General features: G+C 36.1%; 1 protein-coding gene across 2 annotated transcripts in view; it reads left to right on the plus strand.

Annotated features, from left to right (window-relative positions):
- The window catches only part of SMC6 (structural maintenance of chromosomes 6), a 68,393-nt gene extending 47,838 nt beyond the window's left edge, over positions 1-20,555 (plus strand). For both annotated transcript variants that reach the window (XM_031466607.2, XM_064494717.1), the window contains exons 21-27: positions 3,357-3,494; positions 4,514-4,659; positions 7,473-7,598; positions 8,115-8,220; positions 14,338-14,490; positions 17,630-17,727; positions 18,624-20,555. In XM_031466607.2, the coding sequence (XP_031322467.1) occupies positions 3,357-3,494; positions 4,514-4,659; positions 7,473-7,598; positions 8,115-8,220; positions 14,338-14,490; positions 17,630-17,727; positions 18,624-18,738 (882 nt within the window). In that variant the 3' untranslated portion in view covers positions 18,739-20,555. The remainder of the gene's footprint in view (positions 1-3,356; positions 3,495-4,513; positions 4,660-7,472; positions 7,599-8,114; positions 8,221-14,337; positions 14,491-17,629; positions 17,728-18,623) is intronic.
- Positions 20,556-20,776: the final 221 nt, after the last annotated feature.

The following is a 20,776-nucleotide window of genomic DNA, read 5'->3' on the forward strand; positions in this document are numbered from 1 at the left end:
TGGGCAGAAAAGGCAGTAGAAATTCTTGATCTCTCTTTGCCTTGGTTGCAAGTAAGTGAAAGCTAGGAGGCAAGTCCTTCAGTAAACCTGCGTGCAGTCAGCTTATAGCCACAGGGTTTTCCTTTGCAATATCACATCCTGCTAGCCATCAGTAACAAAAGGACCAAGAAGATTTGGCTGACAAAATAATTTAATCCCTCAGAAACTGTCATCATGATGTATTAGCAGCTTCTAGGTATAATCTGTTCGCTGTCAGGACATTTGTTCATTTGTGTCAGAGGGGTAGTGAGGAGTGGAGCACTCTGTTCAAATATGCAGTCCCTGAAATCTTGGCGTAGGGAATATTTTTCTCACTTTGGATAGTTTATTTTGATTTACACTGCAAACTTAATGCTTTAGTTGCAAGTTAAATTTTCTGTACAGAGAGCGTGGCGAACGTCAAGTCTACGGTGATAGCTGGTCAGCATTATTGGAATAGGAGGGCCTCTCAGTTTCTGATAGAGATGATGTTTATTTGGATTGAGGCTGACTGTACTCTTGCAAATTCCAAGATCTAATGATTTACAGTTTTTTAAAACCTCATAATTGATGTAGGACTGTATGAAGCAAGTAGCTATAATATATATTGTAGCAATTTATTCAGTGTTGTTGAGTAAACTAAAATTGGTTATTTAGTCATCAAAGAGAATAAAAATTTTGAATGATTCTGTCTCTTCTAGCATCTCAGCCTATTTTTTTTAAAGGCTGTACTTTCTTAAAGGTTAGAAACTACAGATTTAGGGTTACATCAGAGTTTAATTTTATATCTTACCTGTTCTAGTCCTCACCCCAAAACCACGATGAATGTCACTAAGTGGCTTTTAATTTCTCTAGGTCTCTGTTTCACCATCAACAAAGTGAAATTAAAGGAAATACTCCCTTGGTTCCTTTTTAGTTTTAAATTTGATGGTACCTAGTACATAAATGTATTAAATATATAAGGACAAATCAAAAGCCATGATAAATATGGAGAAAAGGACATTAACACCTACAGTTCTTTTCATCCAATTTTATATCAAGTCTTTCCCTTTCTAAAGTTGCTAGGAGAAAAGATTAACCAGTATAAATGTGTCCTGATATAATTGACCCTTTAGCTCCACAAAGCTGATTTGATTCCCTAAAGCAAACTTGGGCATATTTATTTTGAAGGTTTCTACCAAAAATGATTAGAAAATTTAGTGTTCAACCATTCTGTTTTCATACATTATTCCAATTTCTAATCATAGTATCTCCTACTACATGAATTGCACCCATTTTCTTTTATTTTGTTCAACGTAAAAGAGCAGGTTATCTCCATCCTCCATATAACAATGTTTTTATTTTTAATAGAACTGTTACAAAAGCTGTATATTATCAAGCGTCTACCATGGATATAGTTGTTTTTGGCAGTACGAACAAGATGCAGTAAATTGTATTCTTAGGTCAGGAAATAGCCTAAATCTTCTCTGTTATATGAGGTAAATACTAGGAAGTTTTAGATACTTCACATGTTCTTTCTCTTCTCTTGGGATATCTTCAAATCTTCTGTCTTTCTTGATGCGGCTGTTTTGGTTTGTGTTGGGTTTTGTTTTTAACTGTGACTGGCTTCTTCCGTTTAGCATGGTGTTTTCAGGATTCATCCATGTTCTAATATGTATCTGTAGTTCATTCCTTGTATTGCCACACGTCATTCATCGGTTAATGGCCATTTGGGTACTGCTGCTATGAAAATTGGTGTACAAGTTTTTGAGCAGAGACGTGTTCATTTCTCTTGGGTAGAAACCCTGGAGCGGAATTGCTGCACTACATGCTTACGTTTTGAACTGTTTTCCAAAGTGACTGCACCATTTTACATTCCAACAGTGTTTGAGTGTCCCAGCTTCTCCACATCTTGCCAACACTTATTATTGTATGCCTTTCTTCTTTTAACCATCCTGTTGTGTGTGAAGTCGTATCTCATTGTGGTTTTAATTTGCATTTTTCTTATGTCTAATACTGTTGAGCAGATTTTCATGCTTTTATAGGTCATTTGTGTATCTTTGGAGAAATGTCTATTCAGATCTTTGCCCTTTTTTTCACTTATGTGTCTTTATTGTTGACTTTTGAGTTCTTTATATATTCTGGACATATATTTATTAATGTTTTTGGTGCTATTATAAACATTACAGATTTTTGATTCTTTTTTTTTCAATTATTCCTACTATACAGAAATATTACTGATTTTTGTATTGGCCTAGTAGCCAGTGACCTTTCTTAACTCACATTAATTTAAAAGCTTTTTCTCTGGAATTTATTTATACACAGTCATCGCCCCTTTAAATATGGTTTTACAAAACTTCCTGTCCAATCTTTATACTTTTTATTTCCTTTACTTATTTTAATTGAACTATCCAGGACCTCCAATAAATGTTAAACAGAAGCAATGGGACTACACATCCTTGCCTTGTACTTAACAAGAAAGCATTTGATATTTTGTCTTAAAGTACTGGTTAATGGTTAGCTGCTGTTTGTTCTTGTTTATATTTCCTCTTTTCATTTCTTTCTTTTGGGATTAGACAAGTAATTTTTAGTGTTCCTTTTTTAAATCTCCTCTACTAGTTTGTTTAGCTACAACTCTTGTTTTGTTTTTCCAGGGGTTGCTGTGCGTTACAATACGCATCTTTACCTTATAGTCTACTACTGTTTATTTTTAAAGTGATCTTGAAATAGCTTCATTACAATTATATTTTGTGCTCAAAATTGTGAAGTTAAACCTCCAGAACTGATGACCAAATAAGGCAGTGTTAAATTTCTTTGCAACCTTTCTTTCTCCATCCTGACTCACCTTTTTTTAAAACCAGGTTTCCTCTGTTGGGTACCTCTATTGTAGCTAGTACTTGGCGGGAGGGTATAGCTCACTGGTAGAGTGCGTGCTTAGCATGCGCGAGGTCCTGAGTTCAATCCCCAGCCAGTACCTCCATTCAAACAAACAAACAAACCTAATTACCTTCCCCCCTCAAAAAAAAAAAAAACCCGGTATAACATCCAACACTTGGATTGTTTTAAGTCTTTTCAGGCTAACGTGGCTTCCCATGAAACCACCTTGTTTACCAAAATAAAGGTGAAAGCACAATAACATATGAGACTTCATGTAAGAAGCGGAACATGATAATGTGATGTCTCATTTTGGGGAACTCCTCGCTTCTGTTCAGACACACGTGGATGTGAGCTCTAACACTTGCCTCTTCAGGCAGCATAATCCTATCTACTTTATTGAGTGGTCCGTTAGTTTGTATCTGTGCTGATAATTTTTTAAAGCAGTCTTTTCTGTATAGATTATTTTGCTTTTATTTAAACAGGATGAATTAAACCTTGCTGATTCTGAAGTGGATAACCAAAAACGAGGGAAACGGCATTATGAAGACAAGCAAAAGGAGCACCTGGATACTTTAAATAAAAAGAAACGAGAACTAGATATGAAAGAAAAAGAACTAGAGGTTACCCATCACTTTCTTTAATGTTTTGTTTACAACCTTAGTCATGATGATTAAAGTGTGTTTTCCTTCACGTCCTGTTTCCAAACATAAGCAAGTTGTCTGATGAGTATCTATTCTGTATGGAATAACACCCGTCTTGGGGAATCAACAGAGGAAAAGGCCGAGGGACTCTCTGAGTATGGGAACTTCATAGACTGACAGGAGGGGGACTTTAGGCCAGACTGCAGCAGTCCTGCCTCTGAGTGGTTTGGAACATGGCACTTACTCCTTCCTCTAAAATAGCTCCTTAAATGCCCAGCTTGGCAAGTGCATAGTAGCTTTGTGTCAGAAAAAGGCACGCCTGCCTCTGAGTGACTTGGGTGTGAGCTGGGCTGGAATTCAGCTGCTACTTACTGGATAACCCTTGCTGACAACTGTTAAGTAGCAGCTCTGTTTCTAGAGGAGAGTAAGTTGAAAGCAACCTTGGCCTAACCTAGAAGAGATGGATTCCAGCTTTGTTTTTACATGTCTTAGGAAAATTATTTAAACTCTGTAATCTATTGCCTTACTTGCTTAAGACTTATTTTATAAAAATTGTGAATATAAGTACTATGTGTAGAAGTGCTTTGAGGTTTTTAATATTTTACAAACATGAGGGGCTTTTTGTTTGTGTTTTCAGTACTATGTGGTGTTTAGAATCCATCCTAAAACACACAGAAAGCTATGCCTGACCTCAGCACTCTGGGTGCCAAACTTTTCATAACTGCTCCTTGAAATTTGTTTCATTAGGAAGTTATGGAGCTCTTACAAATTATTAAAGTTATGTGTACTAATGCAATTTTCTCTTGAAGATTTATGACAACTCTTGGGCTGTATTCTCAATATAAAGCTTAGAGAAATAACATTGACATTAAATGGAATTAAAATACATTTCTTAAACATAAGTTCAGAATTTTACTTTGCATATTTTGGCACAAATAGTACATACAGTGAATTGTTACCTCAAAGAAGAGTTTAAAGTTAAGCATCTGTTATCTTAGGAGAAAATGTCACAAGCAAGACAGATCTGCCCAGAGCGGATAGAAGTGAAAAAATCTGCATCAATTCTGGACAAAGAAATTAATAGATTAAGACAAAAGATACAGGCAGAACATGCTAGTCACGGAGATCGTGAGGAAATAATGAGGTAAGTGATTGCTAGCTTTTGTCTTTATGATATTACCCATGAATATTATTGAGACAAAAAATGTTTTATAAATCCCAAATTTGGGTAGAGTGTTGCTATGGCATATAGTTATAGTTAAACTAGTCTTTCATAAGTGTGTTAGTAATAATAAACTTTTCCTTCGGAATTATTACAGAACTTACTATGGAATGACGTTTTAACATAAATGCCATTTTTATACCTGTATGATTCATATAGACACAAGAATATTCAGCTTCACAAGTAATCAAAGAAATGCAAATCAAAACAATTAGAAGCTGTTTTCATATGCGTCAAGATGAGAAAAATACATACTTCATGTCAATGAGATTTCAGTGAAATGGATATGTTTATATTACTCATGAAAATGAAAGTTCTAGTTTAGTTAGAACATGTTTATGAAGCAAGAATACCTTGGTTTAAATTGGCAATTTTATTACCTACTAAAGTAATTCTGGAAAGTTATCTAACCTCTGAACCTTAAATTTCTCATCTATAAAATAGGTGTAATTACAGTACTTACCTTATAGAGTTGTTACGAAGATTACATGACATAACCCATATAAACAGAATAGATTGGATACATAACATGTTAGATGTTATTAGTCTTTCTGAAAAGCTTTAAGGCAGTTTATGTTAAACACCTTTACAAATTTTAATTTGGCCAAGTAATTTTGTTGTTATAATCCAAAATGAGAAAAACAGTTTGTACTTGGGTATGTTTATTACAGCGTGTTTTTAAATTGACCCAGTAGTTGATTTACAATATTATATTAGTTTCAGATGTACAACATAGTGATTCAAAATTGTCATAGATTATACAGTATGGTTATAGAACATTGGCTGTATGTCCTGTGCTGTACAGTACATCCTTGTAGCTTTAGTTTATACATAATAGTTTGTATAACTGAAAAATTAAAAATTGTGTACAACTAGAACATAATGATTGAATTGTAGTAGAAAATTATAGCTATTAAATTTTATGAAGTTTTTTAATATTAAAAAAGGCAGGGAACAGGAGTGATCTCAATTCTAATTTCAAAAAGATTGGGGAGAAAGGGTAAGAAAAATAATAACAAGTTTTTCTTTAAAATAGGCCATGTTTTAAAAATACAGTGTAAAATGGCAGTGTGTGATTATCTTAGATTCTTTTTGCTGATGGATATATTTCCTTTAAAAAAAAGAATATACTTCAGTGTAATATTATTTTGCATTTCACTTACATTGAATGTAGTTAACATCTTTCCATGTCTTAGGGACCGTTTATTTATATTTCTTTTAATGTGAATACTTTTGATGTGAGGAATGTGTTTTGTCTTTTTTCAAATGGCTACTTAGCCATTTGAAAGGTTATTTGTCCTCTGATTGTTTCCGTAAGAATGGCCATATGATAATTTTTTTTTGTATTTTTGCAAGTTCAAAATTATTTGTCTCTAGCTTTTGAGTTGGAAAGGTAGTTAAGCCTCCTACAAAATCCTTTTCCTCCTGAGTATCTATTTATGATGATACTGGTCTGTCAAGTTCTGTAACTTATCAGAATGTCAAATTCTGTGATCCTCTCCTTGCATGTGCGGTCCTTTTTAAAAAATATGTAGATTTGAGTCTAACTTCTTAAAAGTTTTCTTTTGTTTTACTTTTAAATATTGTCTGTCCTGTTGTTAGTTTTCTTTTTTGAGGTCTTCGGTTATACGTATGTTGCATATCCCTTGTCTTCTGTAGTTTGTCCAACCATTTTATCTGTTTTGTTTTTTTCTTGTTTTGTTTGCTTTTCTCGTTTCTGATCTCTGTGTTTGCCCATGCGTCATCTTGTTTTGTCTTCATATCTTTGTTTTTGGGGGTTTTGTTTTGGTTTTTGTCTGCACTTCCCTGCCGCTGTCTTGGATTCTGCAGGTTCTTGCTTTTCCTCCTCTTGTCTGGTTGTCACTTTCTGTTGTTTACCCGTCTGTTAGCTTTGATTTCTTTGATTTATCTATTCTTTCAGTTCTTTGATGTCGGCTTGAGATATTCCTTCGTGGTAGCACTTGTCTCATGTTTTGTTTTAATTTAAGGTGTTTAACTGCAGTTTTAATCTGCTTTATGACAACGTTGTTCCAATAAGTTTTCTTTCTAGGGAGAGTTTATCTGCTCTTTTCAATTCTTTTTTTCCCATAAATGTCTCTGTATGGATGCTTTGTGCCTTTTTTGTTACTCGTTTTTTTAATTGGTTGGATTTTCCTGGACTGGACATTTGAAGGAGGATGGGATGTGTAACAGAGCCTTGGCTGGAGTTTGCTCTTCACACGTTGTCAGGATCTTTCTCTCCGTTGCTACAGCAAGGAGCTGTCACCCTCCATGGTAGCACTTCTGAGTAGCCGTGTCTCCCCTGCCTCTGTGACCTCGTTTTGTTCAGACTGGGGCTGGAGTGACGCTAATGCTCACCCTGTGTTCTTCTGTTCCCACCTTGGCATCTTTCACTAAGTGGAACATGTCTTCCACTCTGATCCTGTCCTTTTTAGAAGGCCTGTATGTGCTGAAATTCTCTTAAGATCTGCCACTCTGGGCCCCACTTGGGCACTTTCTTCATCACCTTTCTCTGCCTTTTCTAGGCTTGGACTTTGCTTCTGCCCAACCCTGCTAACAGCTCTCCCAGGCAGGGCAGCACACTCTCAGTGTATTTTGTCTGGAGATTTCTGAAATCTGCTATTGCCAGGCCCCCTCAGCACTTCCTGTTCATCCCTATTAAATATATAGTTGAGACTTTACGTGATGTTTCATTGAATGGCATTTATTTACTTAATATTTTGTTTATAAAATAGGCAGTATCAAGAAGCAAGAGAAACCTATCTTGATCTGGATAACAAAGTAAGGACTTTAAAAAGGTTTATTAAATTACTGGAAGAAATAATGACTCATAGATTTAAAACATATCAACAGTTTAGAAGGTAAGTGCATTAAAAAATATTATCGTGTATATTTTTGGTTTTTCTTTGCTTTCACATTCTCCCTTATAAATAATAAAATTAAATTAAAAGAACTTTCCTGATTCAATTAGAAAAGATGGTTGGTGAGATCCTGTAACTGAATGAGAATTCTGGATTTGAAGGGACTTTTATAGTGAGCTTATCTAATTTTATCACACTCCCACTAGCACGAGTGGAATATAAATTAGTTGAATGATTGATACATTCACATGGACTGGCTGTAACATAGTAGCTTTTATTTTTTGTGGGATAACATCTTTATTCATTTTATAAATGTTTATTCACTGTAAAAGGAAACGAAGTGGTAAAAATGTAAAGTCATGGGCAAAAATCACCAAAAATTTCACCTGTTAACTGTGCACCATTGTTAGCATCTTGGCATATTTTCGTCTGGTCTTATGTGCTGATTTAGAGATGCTATATGTACAATTCTGTATCCCTGTATTCTGTCTAATGGGCCCAATTTCTTTTTTCAAGGTGTTTGACTTTACGATGCAAATTGTACTTTGACAACTTATTATCTCAGCGGGCCTATTGTGGAAAAATGAATTTTGACCACAAGAATGAAACTCTTAGTATATCAGTAAGTATCTTAACTCTTTGCATGTGATCCTGAGGAGAGTTAGCTGCTGCATTTCTCTGCGTGATATACTGATAAGCTTTAACCTGTTGTCATTGGACAACAAAAGAACTTATTATCAAGTTAAAGATAGCCCTTGTCAAAGTTTTGAATATTAAATTGGTTTTACTAACTAAAGCTGCGATTTTAGCTTATTTTTTTCCCCAGACAACCACAGTATTTTCTTATGATAATAATTAGGAATTTTATTTTCAATGACCAATGTTTACTTTCTCTTTTTACTCCACTGGTCCTTTTTTAAAATTCGTACAGCATTTTAAATTATGTGGCACATTATGTAAAGACCATATTCTCCATCTCACTATAGGAAGCCAAGAAAGAATTTCTTAAAAGAATGTTTGACCCCACGTAATTATCTTTGTACTATTAGTTTTGGAAGGCGTCTCTAGATAGCCTCTTTCCGATAAACGAAGCCACCACTTTCAACTTTGTGGAGTCTGTGTGTGTGGACTCTTTCATAGTCACGTGCATTCAAGGACGGAGTGTGGGATACAGTGTTAAAATTTTTAGTCAGGAGGTCAAGAGCAACTACCCACTCTGAATAATTGGGGCAAACTTTTCAAATATTGGCTTATTACTACTCTTAGTTGCCATAAATTTTATTGTTTCATTTTAATACTTAAAGTAGTAATTTGCAATACATACATACAACAAAGGACTCATCTAAAAAATTTTAATAATAATAATAATTAAGAAAAAGAATGGCAATGCACTTAAAAATGGTTAAGTCAGGAACTCCATTAATTCACCAAGTGGTGAACAGGCACAAGAAAAAGTGCTCAGTATCACTAGTCATCAAAGAAACACAGATTTATACCATAGTGAATTACTGTCACACTCCTGTTAGTGTGACCAGAATAAACAAGACTGATGCTACCTATGTGGTGAAGGGTGGACTTGGAACTCACACCTTGTAGTGGGCGTATAATTTGGTACAACTAACTTAGAAACCTGTTTTAAGGGTCTATTAAAGCAATTCCACTTTTCAGAACTCTTCAAAAACTAGTAAAATTCATCTACTATGATTAAAGTCGGAATAGTGGTTCCCCTCTAGGGGCTGGTGGTGGCAGGAGAGGACGCAGGGACTCTGCTGCGATGCTGGACGTGTTCTGTCTTGACCTGAGTCCATTACCTGGCTGTGTGTGTACATGGGTGTGTGCGTGTGTGTGTATATGTCAGAATTACTGAGCTGAACCTTAAGCTGTGTGTCCTTTACTGTGATAAATTACACTCTGATAAAAATGAAAAAAAAGCAGAAAGTATTAGTTGTTTGGATAATATATTCCCAAAGCTATAATTAATTGTACAAGACAACTGAAACTAGGCTTTCTAACATTATCATCCCTGTTATTCAAAAGACTGTTATTTCTCTAAGAATCTTTCAGTTATCTAGTCTTCATTTTACAAATAAGAAAACTGAGACTGAAGCCCCGTGATAAGTTTACTAATAGACCAGGGATAAAAGTTAGATCTCCATAATTTATCTGGGGCTTCATTCATTAGAATGATACAAAACGTGGTTTGGGAGCAAGACTGCATCCTATTAGTTTTCACTTTCATGTAGGATTTTTTGTGTGTGTTTAGTTGGTTTCTTTAGCTTTTTACTGCTTATGTGTTAATGTTGCTTTTTCATTTGGATTTCCATAGAGGATTCAGACTTCAGAAGATAAGCATAAAATTCCAATGTATGTTTAAATTCAGAATGTTTTATAACCCTTAGAAGATAAGAAAATAAGTGGATGCTCACTTGAGAACCACATAATTTTTCATACAGTGTTCTGGAAAATATGTGAAGCTATGTGTCTCACCAAACACGTGCTAAAACTGGCTGGTGCCCTGGTTTTTCACCTTGAGTGCATATATGTATATCTACAATTCTGTCAACATGAAATAGAACTCCTTCCAATGTTACTTGTACTGTCTTCTCAGGAAATTATATGAAAGCATTATCTAACTAATTTTAGTTTTGTTCCCATGAGCACTTGTTTAGTAAAGAGAAATTGTTAACAGAGAATTTATGTATTTAAGTTCATTGCTGCTGCTGTTCTTTGGCCAGCAGGGGCCTCTTTAAGTTGGTCCTGTGTCCTTTTTACATTCAGTAATTACTTTTAAAGCAGTTTAACCACTAGATGTCACTGTAATTCAAGTAGCAAGATTATCTTAGCACTTATGAATGTTTGACAAAAAGAAATGAAGAAAACAGTACTATTTACAGTAGCACCAAAAACAATAAAATACTTAAGAATAAATTGAACACTGAAAACTTAAGACATTGATGAGAGAAACTGAAGAAGACACAAATAAATGGAAAGGTAACCCTTGTCCGTTGATTAGAAGAATTAATATTGTTAAAATGTCCGTGCTGTCCAAAGCTACCTATAAATTCAGTACAATCTCTCTGTAGATTCCAAAGGCATTGTTCACAGAAAGAAAACCAAATCCTAAAGTTTGTATGGAATTTTAAAGATCTCTAATAGCTAAAGCAGTCTTGAGGGAAAAACAACAAGTTTGAGGCATTACATTTCCTGATTTTAAGCTATGTTACAAAGCTCTAGTAATCAAAACAGTATGCTGTTGGCATAAAAATAGACACATAGACCAATGGAGCAGAATGGAAGGAGCCCTGAAATAAACCGATGCATATATGGCAAACTAATACTTGACTAAGGAGCCAAGAATATACAGTAGGGAAAGAATTGTTTCTTTGATAAATTGTGTTGGGAAAACTGGATATCCATGTACAAAGGAATGAAACTGGACCCCCTATCTTACACCTCTCCAAAAAAACTCAAAACAGATTAAAACCTTAAATAGGCTTCTTGAAATCATAAAACTGCTAGAGGAAAACATGAAGAAGGAGCTCCTTGACATTGGTCTTGGCACTGATTTTTTTGGATTTGACACCAAAAGCACAAGCGACTAAAGCGAAAATGAGTAAGTGTAACTATATTAAACTAAAAAGCTTTTGCACAGCAAAAGAAACTGTAAAACAGACAGCCCACAGAATGGGAGAAAATATTTGCAAATCGTGTGTCTGATAAGGAGTTAATATCCGAACTACATAAGGAACTCATACATCTCAATAGCCAAAACTGAACAATCCAGTTAGAAAATTGGCAAAGAACCTGCATAGACATTTTTCCAAAGACAAATGGCCAACAGGTGCCTGGAAAGGGGCTCGACATCACTAGTCATCAGCAAAACCACAACGAGGTATCACTTTACACCTGTTAGAATGGCTGTTATCCAAAGGAGCAGAGAAAACAAATGCTGGCAAGGATGTGGAGAAAAGGGAATGTTTGTGCACTGTCCCTGTACCAAACTGGTACAACCACTATGGAAAACAGTACCTCAGTTCCTCAACAGATTAAAAATAGAACTACCATATGATTCAGTAGTTCCACTTCTGGATATATATCCAGAGGATACAAAGTTACTGTCTCAAAGAGATATCTGCACCCCCATGTTCATGCAGCATTATTTGCAATAGCCAAGACATAGAAACAGCCTAAGTGTCTGATGAATGGATAAAGAAAATGTGGTGTGTGTTTATACATACATGTGTGCATATCTATGGATACCCACACGTACATAAAATAGAATCTTATTCAGCCATAAGAAAAAGGAAATCCTGCCATATGTAACAATGTGAATAAACCATGATGGTATTATGCTAAGTGAAATAAGTCAGACAGAGAGACAAATACTGCATGATCTCACTTACATGTGGAATCTAAAAAAGCCAAACTCCCAATCCAAGAGCATGGAATATCTTTCCATTTTTTAAAGTCTTCTTTAATTTCCTTCATCAATGGTTTATAGTTTTCTGTGTATAATTCTTTCACCTCCTTGGTTAGATTTATTCCCAGATATTTTATTACTTTGGGTGCTATTTTAAAGGGGATTGTTTCTTTACTTTCTTCTTCTGTTGATTTATCGTTAGTGTAAAGAAATGCAACTGATTTTTGAATGTTAATTTTGTAACCTGCTACCTTGCTGAATTCTTCAATCAGCTCTAGTAGCTTTTGTGTGGACCTTTTAGGGTTTTCTATATATAGTAACATGTCATCAGCATATAATGACACTTTTACCTCTTCTTTTCCAATTTGGATCCCTTTTATTTCTTTCTCTTGCCTGACTGCTGTGGCTAGGACTTCCAGGACTATGTTGAATAGGAGTGGTGATAGTGGGCATCCTTGTCTTGTCCCAGATTTTAGTGGGAAGCTTTTGAGTTTTTCACCATTGAGTACTATGCTGGCTGTAGATTTGTCATATATAGCTTTTATTATGTTGAGATATGTTCCCTCTATACCCACTTTGGTGAGAGTTTTTATCATAAATGGGTGTTGAATTTTATCAAATGCTTTTTCTGCATCGATTGAGATGATCATGTGGTTTTTGTCCTTTCTCTTGTTGATGTGATATATTACACTGATTGATTTGCATATGTTGAACCAGCCTTGTGTCCCTGGGACGAACCCCACTTGGTCATGATGTATAATCTTTTTTATGTGTTGTTGGATTCTATTTGCTAAAATTTTGGTGAGGATTTTGGCGTCTATGTTCATCAGTGATATTGGCCTATAATTCTCTTTTTTTGTAGTGTCTTTGCCTGGTTTTGGTATCAGGGTGATGGTGGCTTCATAGAATGAGTTTGGGAGTATTCCCTCCTTTTCAATCGTCCGGAAGAGTTTGAGAAGGACTGGTATGAGTTCTTCTTTGTATGTTTGGTAGAATTCCCCGGTGAAGCTGTCCGGTCCTGGACTTCTATGAGATCGCTCATATGTGGAATCTAAAAAACAAAAACAACAAACAAACAAACAAAAACAAAGCGTAAATAAAGGACAGAAATAGACTCATAGACAGAGAATACAGACTTGTGGTTACCAGGGGGGTGGAGGGTGGGAAGGGATAGACTGGGATTTCAAAATTGTAGAATAGACTACACTGTATAGCACAGGGAAATATACACAAAATGTTATGATAACTCACAGAGAAAAAAATGTGACAATGAGTGTGTATATGTCCATGAATAACTGAAAAATTGTGCTGAACACTGGAATTTGACACAACATTGTAAAATGATTATAAATCAATAAAAAATGTTAAAAAAAAAATAAAAGATAAAAAAGCCAAACTCATGGGAGCAGGAGAATGGTTGCCGGGATGAAGGAGTAGGGGAACGAGTGAAGGCTGACACAGGATACAGGGTATTTAAAATGAACAGATCCTTTCCTATGTTTACTTCTAGGAGTTTCATGCTTTCAAGCCTTCTGTTAAGTCTTTAATCCATTTCAAGTTAATTTTTGTGAGTGGGGCCCAGTTTCATTCCAGTTTTCCCAACTTAGTTTATTGAAGAGACTAACCTTTCCTAATAACATATTCTTGGCTCCTTTGTCAGATATTAGTTGGCTTTATCTGTATGTGTTTATTTGTGTGTTGTCAGTCCATTCCATTGGTCTGTGTATCTTTTTATGCCAGTACAAATACTGTATTGTATACTTGAAAGTTGCTCAGAGAGTAGATTTCAAATATTCTCACCACCAAAAAAAAGAAAGAAAGAAACTGAGTTGATGGATATGCTAACCTTATTGTGGTAATCATTTCGCAGTATATACATGTATCAAATCGACGTGTTGTATGCCTTAAAGTTGTACAATGTTAAATGTCAATTTTATCTCAGTAAAGCTAGGGAGAGAGAAAAAAAAACTGTAACAGCTTTAGGAAGACTAATGTAGTTTGAATTATTTTGATCGCTAACATTTGCCTAACATTGGTACTATTATTATTAAACCTTCAGAATTTTGGTATGTTAGATCTGGTTATGGTGAGAAAATGTTTTCCATTTGGTTCTCTCAAAATAAAACAGAAACCACCATTATACAGCTCACTGCTGTACTGTAAAATATTTTAAATGGAATAGATATTTCCACACCACTAAATGATTTTGTTATCTTTTTTTTTAAACTATGAATCCATTTTTTCTAATGCTAGCCAACCTTTTTTGTAAAGAATTTAATGTTTCTTTTCTATACTTTGTTTTTTATTACCTCATTCAAGGTTCAGCCTGGAGAGGGAAATAAAGCCGCTTTCAACGACATGAGGGCCTTATCTGGAGGTGAACGTTCTTTTTCCACGGTTTGCTTCATTCTTTCTCTGTGGTCCATTGCTGAATCTCCTTTCAGATGCCTGGATGAGTTTGATGTCTACATGGTAGTGTTAACTTTTAAATTCTCTAATTTTTTTTTTTTTAGTTTAATGTGTATTTGAAAAGGAAGCAACTGATTGTCTAGTTTTATCCCTAACAAAAAAGAGCCTTTAGCCTGTGACAAGTAGAAGAGAACTAAAGACACCCTGTTCTCTCCCTTGCTGACATGCCACACCGGTAGGGACCCCATCCTGGGTTTCAGCCTATTCCCTAGTTTATTTCCATCTTCTGTTTTAACACAGAATTCTGAGCAGTTCACCGCCCTGGCCGTGACTCACTCTCGCCACCATTTCTTCTCTCCCTTCCTTCACAGCCACGTTTTTAAAAGAGCAGTGTATATGACACAAGGGAGCAAGAACATTTGACTTTAAAGTTTAAAAACTTAAGATTGAGACCTGTCTCTGTGACTTGGACAAAGTACCTGTCCTCTCTGGGCCTCAGTGTCTGCCTCTGTGAAGTCAGATGGCTAACCTCCCTGCCTCACAGGGTAGTAGTGAGGCGCATGAGGTCTTGTGTGTCATGTACTCACTGTGGCGTGGACACACAGTAAGTCTCCCCAAATCAGCCGTCAATCTCTTTACCTCTCCGTGCTTCATTCTTTACTAACTCCACTGTAATCTGGGTTCAGACTACAATACTGCAGCAAAACTTGGTTAGGAAATATCATAAATGAGCTTTGATTCTTTGAAGAATTTGGCACTACAGAGTGATCTTCCATCTCCTAAACTGTGTCTTCTTACTGCCTCTTCGTTCTCGACCTGCCAATCCACCTGCCCTAATTTGGGTGCCCTTAAACATTTGAGGCCTTTGTTTTTTATAGTGTTGTTAATTTTCCTGGGTACTGTATCCTACCTACTCCACACCTCCTCCCCCCACACCCTCCCACAGTCTACAGTCTCCTACTGACATTTGGATACCTACCAGCTCTAAGTATCTCACTCCGACATCTCTCTTGCCCTGTAGGCCCATCTGCCCAGCCTCCTGTTAGACACCATCTAGTGAACAACCCACTTCTTGAACTCAGCATGTCTGAGACTGAGTTTGTTTTCCACTCAAAGCCTTTCTTTTCATAAGTTCCTCTCCTTGGTTAGTGGCAAATTCCCATCACCAACCCAGCACCTACTGCTCAACCGGTGATTCATCTGTGATTCTTTCCTTGTTATTCACACAGTAAGTCCGACCTCTGTTCCTCTTTTAAAATATCTCCCTGGTCTCTCCCATCTGCTCCTTCCTGTCACGTCTCCTGTCTTCACCTCTTGCTTATTGTAATCGTTTCCTGTCCAGACTCCCAGACTTCAGTCCTGCTCCTTCTCCTTTCTCCTTCACCATCTTGCCAGGTTTATCTTTTCTAAAATAAACCTGATTGTGGTCACTGACTTGTTTAAAAGTCTCTGGTGGTCAGTTATTCTGTGTTTGATAAATGTTTGCTTCTGTAGGGCGTGAGCTCCTTCACGGTACATCATATCCGCCTACTTTTTCAGTGGGATTAAGCTATTTGTGGTTTTCCAAACACTGAACCTCTGCCCTTTGTGCATCACATCCATGTCACACTCCGACTCACCTTTCAAGACTCAGTTCAGATGTCACCTTTATGTCACCTTCATGACCACCACCCTGTCAGGCAGGATTAGGGACTTTTTAGAGCTTCCTCAGCCCTACTTTACATCAACTCATACAATTATATTATTTTTATACTTTATAGTATAAAGTATTACATGTATACATATTATTATATATATTATATATATTTCATTCTGTTGCAGTCCCCTATTTTCATGTCTGAATCACCCACCAAATTGTAAACTTTTTGAAATTATCAACTATTTCTTAATATGTTTCTGCCTCCTAATGCCTAGCCCATAAATGACGTTTAGAAAATGCTTATTTGTGAATCAGGATTCGTACTTGTCAGTGCTGTATAATCCTTCAGTGTTTTTTTCCCTGTGGTATCATAGCTGAAGATTAGTTAGAAATTCCTCTGAGAATTGGCTTCAAAGCTAATTCACAAATCATAGAAGATCATTGTTCTTTCCATGCAGCATTTTTGTTCAGAATGCCATTATGCAGTCTTATCACCCATTTTATTTGTCACATTTAATTCTGAACAATTTCTTTCTCTTTCAGAAACTTAGAGGTTCTTAATCAAAATGGCATTTTGCCTTATTGAAATTATTCAGAAAAGTGTACCCAACTTAGAAGAACAATCCAAAGGAAATGAATAAATTTTTTTGCTGCATTGGCAGCTCTGTTATTACTCAATGATAGATAGGCTTTCCTAGGGCAGTGTTTTGAAAGGACAGTGTTCAGTTGGGGCAAGCTCTGGTTACTTTTAATTTTAAGTTAGGTTGCTTTACAGATATGCCTAATGGAAGAATTTATAGAATGAGAGCCACTGAGCAGTGTAGCCAGGATGCAGGTCCCCTGTCTGCCTCGGGAGCCTGAGTTCTAAGCCGCCATGCTGTACTGTCACACGTGCTTTCATTTGTCTGTGTTTTCGAATTTCAGGAGTTTTCAGGGGGTGGGTACTTTGATGTTTAGCTTTTTCTGTTTTTTAACTCAGATTAATTTATTTAGCATCAAAACCTGTTATTACCAAGCATTTTTTCTTACACGCTGATGTGCTTATTTAACTTACTTTAAAGATTCAATTGAGAGATTAGTGTATAAATTTAAATTGGCTCACATTGTACAAGTTGTAGAAGATGACGGGGACAGAGTTTTTAAAGCAGCTTAAAATCATTGAGGGAAAATTTGACAGAGTAAATTTGAAACTAGTCACTTTTGATACCTTTCTCCTAAGTAATTATACTATTATTTTATATATTAGATTCATTCCATAACATCTAGTTGTATCTTCTGACTATTTTCTGATTATTTTAATTGTTAAGTATATTTGAGGCAGGGAGCTATACTTACAAATACTTTTGACTATAGAAATTACATGGAAGATATCTATATTTTTGGGTTTTTTTCCCCTAATAATTTTAGATATCTTCCCCTGTGCGTATGAATTGCTTGGCCGCATAGATAAGATATGGATGATCTCTAGATAAAAATCCAGGAGTTTGTAACAGCCAGCAGGACGCTGCTTTCCCAGGGACGTGATTGACATGGCAGCACTCTGACTTCTGCCTTGTTCCCCAGGACATGGTCAACCGGAGAATCGCGATGGACATGATCCTCAAGATGGCAGATTCCCAGCGCTTCAGACAGTTTATCTTGCTTACCCCTCAAAGCATGAGGTAATGAGGTAACTTTTTAAAACTCTCTGTGAATACACACACACACATATATATGTGTGTGTGTATATATATATATATATATATGTATGTAAGTATATAAAAGGGGACAAGAAAGCTTTTATATTCTTTATTTTAAAAGTGCAGATGCATAAATGACCAGTAAAAAGAAAAATTAGCCTCTAAACTAGTTCTACAGATTTAAGGTAGTTTTTCCTTATGAGATATTTAAATTTTTATTTGGGTTATCTCCCTTCCATAACAGGGGCAATTTTATTTGAATATGATTGTTGACTTGTTAATATTTCTACTTTGAATCTACTCTTCTGTGGTTGTCATGACCAACTAATATAAGTTAATTTTGTAATTCTACTTAGACTAAAGAAACAGTTTATGATTTCCCTAGTCTCGACTCTTTTCCTGGTGACTTACAGGTACCAGTCTTTCTAAATTAAGAACTCTACTCTGCTGTCAATCAGCACTTAATGGGTACCTCCGAGGTGTCAGGCTCTGTGTCACTTAAAGTTGCTGTTCTGTCTCTAACGTGGTCACTTGATCATATGGGGGTTTACATTTGTGACTGAAAATGCTCAGGTGACTCCTTCCTGGCTAGACAAGAGGAGTAAGAGGTAGAAATAGCTGAAACATAAATCCCCTTCATTTCTTCTTCCTTTAAACTGAAAAGCCGTGGTATGTAGCAGGAAGTCAGTTTTCCAAAATGAAAACAACTTAATTCCTTATTGCAAATGATATTTCTCCTAGAATTTCAGATGCTAACATATTCCCCCTATTAGCAGATCACAGCCATTTAGACATACTTTCATGATGTAGTATTAGAATTTCATCTGACGCAGAAAATTTTTCTTGGAAGTTGGAGTAATTAACTTTGCTTCCTCTAGTTCACTTCCATCAAGTAAACTGATTAGGATTCTTCGAATGTCTGACCCTGAAAGAGGACAAACCACGTTGCCTTTCCGGCCTGTGTCGCAAGAGGAAGAAGAAGACCGGAGTTGATCTGTGACCCAGTGCGCCATGTCCTCGTGTTGAAAGATTTGTAAAGGGAAGAACATTCAGGACGATTTGAGGAAATAAAATGAAATTGAAGATACTCTAAAATAAACTCCTTTATGTATCTGACCACAATAAAACATGTAAATAAGCCTAGGAGACCAACCACAACCAGCAATTTTAAATTACTGTTGCTTTACTTTGAAAAAATCAATTTCACAGTACTGGTTTTAAATCTTTTTAAGTTTGTTTGTTTTTTATTTTAACCATCTACTTTTATAGATTCTTTTTCAGAAGTAAAATTTTGTACATATGTACATGTACATATCTGTTTAGTTTGGGTTCATTTCTATAGTATTTTGTAAGAATTAAAATAAAAGTTTGAGCACCTGGTTATATTTAGTTTTGCTTTTCCAGAATATTACTTTATTCTCATTGCAGGGGGTGGAGCAGCGCACAGGCGGGCTGTGGACAGGGACCAGCTTACAGTGGATTTATTGTCTGCTTTTTGCTTATTAATGAGGAGGGACCTACACAGGACTGAAAAAAACTTTGGTCAAAATCTCTGCACAGGTAATTTTTAACCCTAGAGATACAACTACAGATTTGGACTGTAGTTTTAATTACTGTGTTTTGTCACATTTAAGATGCTCTCTGTTTACGGGGCACTTTCTCAGAGTACTAAACACTGCCAGCTCTGACACAGTGCCTTTCAATCCCTGAACCATCGTCCACCCAACTAAATGTTGGAACTGGATTATGGCATGTGTGCACCCTGACCTGAAGCGTGCCTGCCTGCTTTCTCGTCCCTCAGTTTGCAGTCCAAGGCCTCTCAAGTTCTAGCTCGGCTGGGAGGCCAGAGGGACTGTGCAGTGCAGGCTGAGGAGAAGGGGTAAAGCTGAGGTGGAGGGCGGCTCCCCCTGGAGCAGAGAAGTAGCTGGGAGCCAAAGGCCCAGCTGCTGGTGGGGAGCTGATGTCAGTTACAGGACACAGCCTGATTAGCGCTGTTAAAAAGTCTGCTTCTTAGAATGATAAATATAGCCTGTCGTAAGCAATGGTGTTTAAGAACTTTTTTTTTTAAGAAAACATGGATAAACTACTGCCTATGTTTGATACTAAGATTATTGCTAACCTTTTTAAAAAGATGTGGATGTCCAACAAGAAAAATTCCCTATATTGTTAGCAATAAATATTTATGAAATTGAAAAGGAAGTATTTTAAGAAAAAGGCAGTATTTTAAAAGCAGCGGCATTATTACTGAGAAAAACTGGGGTTTGTGTTTGCTTTTGGTGAGGGGAGGGAGTCTAATTTAGTCTTAAGTTGAGATAAATTGGCAAAGGAAAAGTCCAAAAACTTGTGCGTTTCTATTCTGAGAATTTACAGAAAGAGGAAATATGTGCCGAATGTTTTAAACACCCCCCCACTAACCATACAAAGTCTGATTTTTTTAAAGTTACATTTATAACTCATTTGTATCAAAGCTATTTTAACATACATGTGCTTTTTCAAATAAAAAAATGAAGTAGAATATACCAAATGCATAAACTTTTATTAGCTAAATAATTTCAGTGTCTGAATTTTTGTGATAGTTTTTGAGCGTTACGGTTCTTAATACAGAATGGGAAATAGAATCCTCAGGTATCCAAGCAGTTTGTTGAGTTGAAGGTTATTCATTGCTTTGGGCTCACAGTTTTGGTTTCAACTATTATAAGTGAAAATATCTTCAGTTATTATTCTAATTGATACTAACATTAATTAGAATAAAAAATTGTCTTTTTGAAATACGTGTAACTTTTAAAAATAAAACTTTAAGTTTATATGTATTTAGGGTCATGCTTTTGTAAATTGGGGAAGGTAGTATTAATTGACAAAACCAAACCTCTTCAGGAGTAGTAACTTGAATGCCTCATACAGAGAGGACTTTTCGCCACCGGTTCGTCATCGGGGCAGCTATGCCTGGACTGAGTCATGAAGTCCAGGGAAGCAAGGAAGAAATGCCTCCTTGGATTCTTAAATCCTACCTTCTCGGATCTTTTGGGGTGGA

The sequence above is a fragment of the Camelus dromedarius genome, chromosome 15 (genome assembly GCF_036321535.1).
Source record: "Camelus dromedarius isolate mCamDro1 chromosome 15, mCamDro1.pat, whole genome shotgun sequence".
Lineage (NCBI taxonomy): Eukaryota > Metazoa > Chordata > Mammalia > Artiodactyla > Camelidae > Camelus > Camelus dromedarius.